Here is an 11,158-nt window from a genome sequence, read left to right on the forward strand (position 1 = left end):
TGATTTTCTATAGTAAACAATGTAGGATATTATGAACACACCTAGAGGAGCGTCTCACCTGTGGGGATGGAACACATGCACTTTCATAAAAACAATAACTTTATACAGAGAGATTCATTGTTGAAAACATATTGATCCAGTTAGATTGATTAAACAGTGATCAGCCAATCACAGACAGACATTTGACAAAAGTAAACAAAGAGTTAACGCTGAGTAAAGTGACATAAAATGTTACAAAATTGTGGCAAACAATAGTGAAAAAGGGGAAAAAATGGTGTTTATTGGGCAAAATGTAGTTTATTTGGATGAAAAGTGTCAAAAAGAACAAGTGCAGAAATGGACAAAATTGAGGAAAATGGGATATTTATTGACAAAAGGAAGCAAAGATCTAAAAATATTTTTTTTTTGGAGAAAGTGAAAAAATATAAAACAGTTGTTTGAAATTGTGTGTGGTGTTTTTATTTGGAAAAAGAAAAACAATTATTTCTATGAAATTAAATCATCCATCCATCCATTTTCAGACCTGCTTTGTCCTATTTCAGGGCGGTGGGGGTCTGCTGGTGCCTATCTCAGGCTCACACTGGGCACTAGGCAGGGGGTACACCCTGGACAGGGCGCCAGTCCATCTCAGGGCAACACACACACACACGCACGCACGCACACACACACACACACACACACCACACACACACACACACACACACACACACACACACACACACACACACACGCACACACACACACACACACACACACACACACACACACAATCAGTCGTGGTCATTTTAGATTCTCCAATCAACAGTCTTGTTTTTGGATTGTGGGAGGAGCCTGAGTACCAGGAGGAAACCTACGCAGCACGGGGAGAACATGCACACTCCACACAGAAAGGACCATGTGTCCACCCCAGGGCTTGAAGTCAGGACCTTCTTGTTGTGAGGCAGACGTGCTAACCACTACGCCACCGTGCTCCCATAAATAAATACATTTTTCTTTATTCAAATATATAGTTTTAAGGAGTCATTTTAAAAAAAAAATATTATTACTAGATTTTTCAGAAAACCCCATTTTATTTCCAGGCGTCCCCACATGGGGTCACGACCCCAGGATTGAAAAACCCTGAGATAATTACCTAAGGCTGTCCAAGGTGAGTCATCAGCATAAACAGGAGGTTGGCCTTAACTGTTCAGAGAGTAAAGATAGATCTGACTAATAAAAAACTCATTATTAATCTGAAAATAAATTAATATAACGATGAAACGCAGTGATAGATGAATAGATAGATGAGCAAATAAAAATGCTTTTGACTTTTGTTGAGCGAGAGCTCAGGATTAAATGCAAAGGTTTTGACCTCAATTAAGAAAATAATGACTCTATCACCTCAGAATGGGTCGTCCTGTAATTAGCAATTAGCATCTGAAGCTCCCGCTGAGACCCCATCATACTGAAAACACTCAAGATTTAACTGGAGTTCCTCCTGAAATCAATGCCTGGTTGAATTTATCGGGACATCCGACTCGTTGGATGCATCTGAACCAAATCTATACATCAGCAGCAGATATGTGTCAGAGCCATGAGATACGCTAATAGAATAAAGGACATTTACGTCAAGATAAAAAACAAATGAAGTGTGAACGGATCCATCTTTCTGAAATAATGACGAGCTCTCCTGATTGGCTGATAGAAAGCTATGGATCACATGGGCACACACACACACACACACACACACACACACACACACACAAAGGCACTCTCATCTTTCCCGGTATGTGCTTCAGCAAAGATGAATCATCATATTTCCTTTTCTGTTCTCACTAAAGAAGAACAACTCTCTGCGGTCCTCCAGCTAAAAACAGAATAATGCTGCAGTAGGTACTCAAAGTGCATGTGTCCAAGTCTGTTTTGTTCAGAAAGTCTTTTGTGATCAAGTGGAACTTCAGCAAAAGCATAAAAAACTTTGCTGGAGCTTTTTCCACATTATGTTATTTTTTTTACTCCTTTTCCTTTAGCTGATTTACAGAGTGTCTCATGTGTAGCAGCTGCTCACGGATACAACACAATAATAATCACAATAAGTGAGTTATACAACAGTTTTCTGACCAAGTAATTTGATTGGACAACAGACGTTGCTCACACTTTGACCAGCTACTTCTTCCACCGACATCGACTATGTTGGGGGGGATAAATGTATTGATTGTAAAATATACAGAATATATCATAACAGAATCCAGACTCTGTGTGTGATGGTCTGCAGTTTGTTAATCTCACATTTCAAATCCACAGAAGCTCCAAACACAGCTGCTCACTTCATAAACACCAGGTTAAAGAGTCAAATCTTTGACCTGAATCTAAACACACAAAACGACTCGTCTGCATTAAACTTGGTGAACTGTACTCTCTGTAAACATTAAATAATAACAATAATTATCCAAATTATTGGAATTTTATTTTATGAGTGACTTTTAATCGATGATGGCTTTATTTTTATATAATCTGTTTAGTTTTCATTGTAAAGTTACTGTGACGTAACAAACGCGTGATGTCACTGAAACGTATCCAATCAGCTTCCTTATCTTTAGCCTGTGGGTCTGCTTCGTTGTTTGAAACGTACAGCGAATACAAACCGCTGCTTGATTTGGACCAATCACAGCGTACGTTGGAGTTTCTGTAGCCAATCACAGAACAAGATACAGGAAGCGCGCGACGCTGCGAAACCAGACGCGGAAGTGTGTGTTACTCGTTTTTTATAGTTTTTATTGTTTGTTTTTTGATCAAACACGTTGTTTTTGTTGTGTAGCACACAGCGCAGATACAGTATAGCACAATAACTGGTTGTTGACGGTAAAAGTAGAAGATTAACGGGTGAGTTTTCCAGCTTTGTGTTACTTTAGTGAGTTTTTAAAGTAGTGGGAACGGACACAGTCTTTATTTCAGTTTTACTGTTAATGTTTTAAATGTTTACATAAATATTAGCTTTTAGGGTAAATTAAAACTTATCAATACAAAAAGTGACAAAGTCAAAATGTTTGTTTATTAGAGAACACAGATCTATTGAACCGAGGTTAAAGTATTGCTACTTTAAAATATTTTATTAATAAAAGATGTGGAAAATTGTTAGATATACAAAACAAATTTAGAAACAAAAAAACATTTATTCTATAAGTGTGAAATAGTTCAATCTATATGGAAATCTCTATGATTTACTGTTTCTACAGATATAAACAATGATTTTCTGGTCATTTAGAAAATATTCAATTTGCCATTTGATCAATACTTTAATTATAATATAATATTATTTACACAAACGCAGATATGCTGAATGCCTCCTTCATTGTCTGATTCAAAATCAGAGATTATGTTGTTTGTTGTTTGATAAAATTGAAAATGTCTATTCAAGAAAATTAAAATTAGATACAATTTGATACTTAGGTTAAATTTATATAATAAAAGTTTTGTTATTTAATTTTTTCTCTGTGTTTTGGTTGTTGAACTGTATTTAGTTCATGTTTGTAGATGTTGTGCATTGATGTATATTATATAACCTAGGAAGTTGTTGCATGTTCTCTTGTTTGTTAACAATAATAATAATGATAATAAAGTATTGGCTCCTGTTAGCTTCAATGCATCAATAACGTACAGATCTGAACTCTATTCCTGTTTCCTGTTGTGTTTTATTGATCAGCTCCGTGAGGAGATGGAGGAGCTCTACACGTTGGAGCGGGAGGTGGGACGGGGCAGCTACGGGGTGGTCTTTGAGGGTCACATGACCAAAACGGGCCACAGGGTGGCCATCAAACGGCTGCCCTGCGACAGCCCCGAGGGCGTGGAGCTGTACCTGCAGGAGCTGTGGGCCATGAGGGCCACGGCTAAGAACCACATTAACGTCATCGCCCTCCACAGCTGCCTACTGCAGACCGGACCCCGGACCCTGAAGCGTCTCAGGGCGGGGGCGCTGCCTCTGCGTCTGGTGGAGAGCGTGTTAAAGGGGGGTGTGGTTGGAGAACAGAACCAGGGTGGGTCCAACACCCAGAGGAGCAACGGGTTGTCCTCTAGACTCCAGGACCGGACCAACACGGTCCAGGACCAGACCCCTCAGAGGCCTCCAAACAGAGGCAGGAAGAGGTCAGCTCAGAGGGAGGGGGAGGCCCAGTGTGGGTCCCCACGCTGCCTGGCCCTGTGGCTGGTGATGGAGTTCTGTGATGGGGGAGACCTGAACCAGTACCTGCTCTCCAGACCTCCTGATGCCCAGAGGAACCACAGCGTGGTTCTCCAGCTGTGCAGCGCCGTGTCCTTCCTGCACAGCCTGGGCATCACCCACCGGGACCTGAAACCTGACAACGTGCTGGTGTGTGTGACCCCACAGGGCCCCGTCGTTAAGGTGGGAGGAGCTTAACAATTCTTTACCTTTGACTGAGTTAGTGAAGAAATCTCTTTTGTTTTAAACCCAAAGCTTGTTTCCTCATCTGCTCTTTTAAATTTAAACTCCTTAAAGAAATACTGGAGGCCCGGGGCCCTAATATGGCCCTTTAGAGCCTCTAATGTGGCCCGCAAGAGATAGTGAAGACAATAATGGGTCAACATATGTGACATTAGGTGTAAAAGTGGTAGAAAGGGTTTATTAGTGCTGAACATGTCTGGAAAGGGGAAAAAAAATATGCAGAAAAGTCATTAAAATATGATGTAGAAGTGTCAGAAATGTGAGAAATGGAGCAAAAATACATTAAAAGGAGCAAAAATATGGCAAGAAAAAGTGATGAAAATATGTTAAAATATGGTGAGTTGTAGAAAAAGGGTAAAAATAAGTTAAAATGGGTTCAAATTGTTCAGAAAATATTCTTAGTTTTTTGAAGGCATCAGGGGACCCCCTCAGTAGTGTCTCACGACCCCAAGGTTGAGAACCACTGCTTCAGAGCGTCCAATGTGGGCCACAGGAGAAAGTAAAAATATAAAAGGAAACATAACTCATTGTGTAAATGACCTGCTATATTAAACCGCTCCTTGTGTATTTTTATGGTCATTTTAAACGTCTTTCAGTCGTTTTGTGTATTTTTTGGTAAATTTGTTTTTTGGATTTTTGTTCTCTCATTGTGTATTTTTTTGAGTTGTTCTTTTGTGTATTTCTCCATTTGTTTGTAAGTTTTTGTAGTTTTGTTTTTTTTTGTTTATTGTACTTTTATGTATTTTTGTCATCCCATTGTTTATTTATTCTTCTTTGTGTATTTTGTTGTCCTATAAATTTTGCTGTTCTTTTGTGTAATTTTGGAGTCGTTTTGTGTAATTTTCAATGAATGTTGTTTATATCCATATTTTTCTCTTTTTTGTCCCTTTGTTGTTTTATGTATTTTTGTCGTCCCATTGTGCATTTTTGTTTCTCTTTTTGTGTATTTCTCTGTTCATTTGTGTTTTTGTGGTAAAATTGTGTAATTTTTTGCTGTCATTTTGTGCGTTTTCTTTCGGTGGACATTATTTTAGCCTGTGTGGTATTTAGGAGTGTTTTTCTGGTCTGTTTTTATTTGAATTAAAATATATATTTATTATATTGAGGTCTAAATGTACTTCATATCGTCCAGCCCTAGCTCAGAATGTAGATGAGCCGCTTTCTGACAGAATCCTCATTCTTTCTAATAAATGTTAAATGTGTTGACCTGAACAGGTGGCGCTGTCATCATAAAGGCGTCGGCATTAGGGAACGTCTCTTCTCTTACACTGGGGGGGGGGGGGGGGGGGGGGGGGGGAGGGGGGGGGGGGGTGAGGGGTCTGTGTCCATTCTCATTTCTCAGCTGCATGCTGGGAATAAATGTGAAAAGGGATCACATTAGTTTTATTTCATAATCACTCAGTAAGTGTGAGCAGCTGGACGTGGTGGAGTAATGGCTTCTATTCATCCTCTAGTATTCAGCCCACGTTTCTAATGCTCACACCAACCTTTGTTACATGTGGAATACAACACATACTGTACACTATCTAGTGACAATAAATACATTATACTTATCATAGAAACATCAAACCTATCAATTAGGAACGAGGAATAACGCTTTGATTTTCCGGCTAAGAAAAAACACAGTGCAGCGTAGGGAACATGTGTCCAACTTAAGGCGCGGGGGCCAAGTTCGGCCCTTTAGAGGAGTGTTTTTCAACCTCATCTTTTCATTGAAAAAAATCCAACAGAAATGTTAAAAAATGAAACTTTGTAGCCTATATGCAGCTCAGGTCTGAACCAGAACAAAGAGGTCAGAACACATTACACTGGCTCCCAGTCAGCCTCAGAGGAGACTGTAAAGTTCTGCTGCTGGTTATAAATGTGTGAATGGGTTTGGTCCAGAATACATCAGTGAGATGTTAGTCAGGTATGAACCCAGCAGGTCTCTGAGATCTATGGACACAGGTCAGATAGTGGAGCCCAGAGCTCACAGTAACCATGGTGATGCTGTGTTTAGTTGTTATGCTGCAAAGAAGTGGAACAAACTGCAGCAGAGCTGAAGTCAGCATCACATGTGAACATTTTTAAATCAAAGTTAAAGGAACTTTTTTCTCTACTGGGTATGATTGAGAGAGATTTATGGTCATGTTGATGATGTCATGATGATTTTACTGATGATTTTAATTGATTTTACTGATGATTTTAATTGATTTTACTGATGATTTTAAATGTTCTTATTGATTTTAAACAATTGAATGTTTTATCATGTAAAGCACATTGAGTTGCCTTGTGTATGAAATGCGCTATACAAATAAATTTGCCTTGCCTATATTAATAGTTTACAGTCATTTTTATCAAAGTGTCTTGAATACAAAAAACAACAAACTTTTATATTTTACGTACTTGATACATGTTGAGGGAGGGATATGATATAAGTGAGATATGATATATATTACTATTATTATTATTATACATAAAAATATTATTATTTCAAAAATGTTTTTTGACCAATTGGTGAAACAGAATAATTTCCCACGGCACATCTGACGATCTCTCATGGCCAACAAGTGTGCTTTAGAGCATCCAGTGTGTAAAATTATTAAAGGAAACATGACACATTGTTTAAATAACCAACTAATATCATTCAACATATTTTATATTTCTAAATACACAAATTAAATCAAACTCCACATCATAATCAGCATAGGGGATTAAAATCACAGCGTGGGGGATTAAAATCACAGCGTAGAGGATTAAAATCACAGCGTGGGGGATTAAAATCACAGCGTAGAGGATTAAAATCACAGCGTAGAGGATTAAAATCACAGCGTGGGGGATTAAAATCACAGCGTGAGGGATTAAAATCACAGCGTAGAGGATTAAAATCACAGCGTGGGGGATTAAAATCACAGCGTAGAGGATTAAAATCACAGCGTAGAGGATTAAAATCACAGCGTAGAGGATTAAAATCACAGCGTGGGGGATTAAAATCACAGCGTAGAGGATTAAAATCACAGCGTAGAGGATTAAAATCACAGCGTAGAGGATTAAAATCACAGCGTGGGGGATTAAAATCACAGCGTGAGGGATTAAAATCACAGCGTGGGGGATTAAAATCACAGCGTAGAGGATTAAAATCACAGCGTGGGGGATTAAAATCACAGCGTGGGGGATTAAAATCACAGCGTGGGGGTCCCTGACGCTCAGCTGCGCTGGAGAGAAATTTGGTTGTTGTTTTAAATGAACAGTTTTAGATTCATTTTTACATTTTTAAATGTTTGTTCTTTAAAGAAATCTAACGTAATAAATGAAATAATCCACCTTCCTGCTGATGATTTCCTAACATTGATTTAATTTTGCACTAATGCTAAAGCTCTTTAGTTTTAATCCCTGTTTTAACATTAAAACCTCTGCAGATGTTTATTATCTAATCACTTGGTTTGGTGCAGGTGGCTGATTTTGGTCTGAGTAAGATGAGCGGAGGAGGAGGAGGAGGAGGCGGAGCTGTGGACAGCGGCCTGACGCGGCAGCATTTCTCCTCAACCTGTGGTTCAGACTTCTACATGGCCCCTGAGGTGTGGGGGGGTCTGAGCTACACGGACCAGGCTGACATCTTCTCCCTGGGGGTGATGTTCTGGGCCGTCCTGGAGAGGATCACCTTCCTGGAAGAGGGCAGCAGCCAGGAGCAGCTGGGTGAGCTAACGTGGCTAACGACGGGATAAGATGATGATGATGATGATGATGATGATGATGAGTGGTTGAGTTTGGCCAAGTGGGTCAATGACGATCCACTTCATTAAGGAGCCTGATATTAAAAATGTCAGTAGCTATAAATCATTTATTCATCAGGTATTAAAGGAACAATGATGGATGTAAAGGATGAGTGATGACCAGCATCATATATACTGTATATATATGTACATATAACACACAGTGATTGTGTTCATATTTACCGTCACACAATATTATATATATATATATATTTATTTATTTAGGACAAAAAAACTAAAGTCATGTTCTGAAAGTGGAAAAATGCTGTTTTTTCTTTATTTAAAATCAGTCCCAACACGACACAGAAATGCCTCACATGCATATTTATAGTTAATATCATATTTATTTATACACATCTGAACATTATTTATTGGTAATACATTGAACACATTTTTTTTATTTACATTATTACTACACGTACGCTTTAACTTAAAAAACATTGGTTCTTGTGTCAAATATTGGAATTGAGTCCCACCACTAATATTTATATATATATATATATATATATATACTGGTAATAATCAGAGGCAGGGTATTCATCCTAATATTCAACCCTTTTTTTTTTTGGACAGAAAAGGTAATAATGAGTGAGTGCAGGGTGAGACTCTGACGTCTGCTTTTATTTTCTATTATTGTGGAGTTTAGTCGTTGATGCTTTATTACGCTGAGGGAAACAAACAAAGATCATTACAAATAATTTATTTTTATTTATTACAAATGTTTTTTAGATTTCAACAAACGGTGATATGTATATACTGTATCTAGGGATGAACGATGACATTTTTTATCCAATAACAGAAACTAATATTTTCATAATTCCACGTCTGATATTTATATTAAAACCTAATATTGACCGATAATATGCTGAGAATCAATAGTTTAGCATTAGCATTAGCATTAGCTCCAGTGCATCATCACGATATCTTCTTTGTCCTTAAATAATGGAAAGTCGTTAAATTGTCAGAAAATGATCAATGACCAATTAAAGTTATTAAAGCTGGGTTAGAAATGATTAGTATGTTAATTATTCTGATCATTAGTCAAAACGTTTGATTAAGTCTGATAATAAAACACTGATCTGATCAAACTTTCACCACTAATAAGTGCTTATAAATACTATATATACTGTAATTATTCTTTATAAGTTATAATTATTAAAATTAACTTAACATTTCATTAAATTACCATTATTACTGCACCTTATAAATTAAAAAACATCTTATACATCATATTAATAACTGATAATATGTGCTTATTAACTGTTCCTACTGTATTTTTATAAATACTTTATATCATCTTATAAATGCTTATTAACTTTTAATATAATACTTATTAACAGTTGATTTGTGTTTATTAAGCATTAATTATCCATTATTACAGTATATTTAGTATTTTTAAATGTTAACGAGTATCTCATAAGCGCTCATTATTACGCATTAATTAACCATTATTACAGTACTTTAATATTAAGTGTTACCAATTTTTCAATTTCAATTCCGTCTTCAATTACAATTCAATTACAATGACTGCATTTTTTTTTCTTTATTAAAACTACAATGATAATTTTTCCTCTGAGTCAAATATAATCATAATTACTTAGTCTTTAATAAATAAGCCTTATTAAAGTGAACCTTCCTGTTGCGTTAGCATTCTGTTAGCATCTGTAATGCTAATGGGTCTGTTTGACTGGAGATGTTTCTGTTTGTTCTCCTGGTTTGTGATTGGTGGGTGGTTGCTGGTTCCCTTCCAGGGGCGTATGTGTGTAAGGGCCGCTCAGGCTGGCTCCTCCCTCTGGGGGAGGCCCTGTGGGAGAACCCCCACCTCCAGCTCTGCATCCCCATGAAGAGTAAGAGAGCCCCCCCACTGCCGCCCCCCCCCAGCCCGGCCATGTGCACGCTGCTGCTGGACATGCTGGCCCCCCACCCCGACGCCCGCCCCTCAGCTCAGCAACTGGAGCACAGAGTGAAAGAGTGGCTGTCCGCTGTGACGGACCCCCACTGAGCACTGTGTGTGTGCGTGTGTGTGTGTGTGTGTGTGTGTGTGTGTGTGTGTATGTGTGTGTGTGTGTGTGTGTGTGTGTGTGTGTGTGTGTGTGTGTGTGTGTGTGTGTGTGTGCGTGTGTGTGTGTGTGTGTGTTTTCTGCTGATGCTGAGTCGTCTCTAACATTAAAAATCCATTTCCTTCGCCTCACGTCACTGCTGCTGTTTATGATTAAATGCAGATAAAAGCCTGGAGATGATGTTCTGTGTGTGTGTGTGTGTGTGTTATATTTTTATTTTTGAAACACAAATATCTTAATTGTTTTCATTCTGTGCTGATTTCTAATCTATGATAACGTATTATGTCCCCATGACAATATAGAGAAATCTGAGCACTACGAGATTAATGACGTCGTTATTTTATGAGAATAAAGTTGTAATATTTCAAGAAAAAAAATCTAAATTTTTACAAGAGTAAAATTGTAATTTTATTAAAGTTATAATATTTCAAGAATAAAGTCATGACTTTGTGATTTTAATCTTGAAGAATTACAACTTCAATCTCATGAAATTACGATTTTATTAAAATACGTCTTTATTCTCATAAAAATTCAACCTTATTCTCTAAATATTATGACTTTATTCTTGTAGTGCCCAGATTTGTATTTTATTTTAATGTGTCCCTAATTTGTCGTCGTATTTTTCTACTTAAAATGTATTTTTATATCTGTAAATGAGCTAATGCTAAGATGCAGTAATGATGTGTTGTTTAGCTTTGATGTTAGCATGAAACAAAGTGTTGTATGTGCACATTTATTTAGTAAAGCTAAAACTTAACTTCAGATTTGTTTTAAGTGTATGTAGCAGTGCTAAAGTGGCTAATCAGATGCTAAGGACAGTGTGATGCTAACGGTAGCATTGTGGGTAGCTAGCGCTATATATTGTAACGTTAATGGTATCTAGGCTTTTAAAAAGGTTAATGTTTTTA

The 11,158-nt window shown here is 37.5% G+C and overlaps 1 protein-coding gene across 1 annotated transcript; it reads left to right on the forward strand.

Annotated features, from left to right (window-relative positions):
* Positions 1-2,721: 2,721 nt before the first annotated feature.
* Positions 2,722-10,420, forward strand: LOC114457811 (serine/threonine-protein kinase pdik1l-B-like). Its single transcript, XM_028439905.1, has 4 exons — positions 2,722-2,862; positions 3,683-4,378; positions 7,870-8,113; positions 9,942-10,420. Exons 2-4 carry the CDS (start codon positions 3,695-3,697, stop codon positions 10,190-10,192), a joined length of 1,179 nt encoding a protein of 392 aa, XP_028295706.1. The 5' UTR covers positions 2,722-2,862; positions 3,683-3,694; the 3' UTR covers positions 10,193-10,420.
* The last annotated feature ends 738 nt before the right edge of the window (positions 10,421-11,158 follow it).

Source organism: Gouania willdenowi, chromosome 24, assembly GCF_900634775.1.
Source record: "Gouania willdenowi chromosome 24, fGouWil2.1, whole genome shotgun sequence".
NCBI lineage: Eukaryota > Metazoa > Chordata > Actinopteri > Blenniiformes > Gobiesocidae > Gouania > Gouania willdenowi.

Bases quoted from the DNA above. Each gene is read 5' to 3' on its own strand.
- LOC114457811 (XM_028439905.1), top strand. From the start codon at position 3,695: ATGGAGGAGCTCTACACGTTGGAGCGGGAGGTGGGACGGGGCAGCTAC. The intron at 4,379-7,869 runs GTGGGAGGAGCT...GGTTTGGTGCAG, and splicing joins CACAGGGCCCCGTCGTTAAG to GTGGCTGATTTTGGTCTGAG. The intron at 8,114-9,941 runs GTGAGCTAACGT...GTTCCCTTCCAG, and splicing joins CAGCAGCCAGGAGCAGCTGG to GGGCGTATGTGTGTAAGGGC.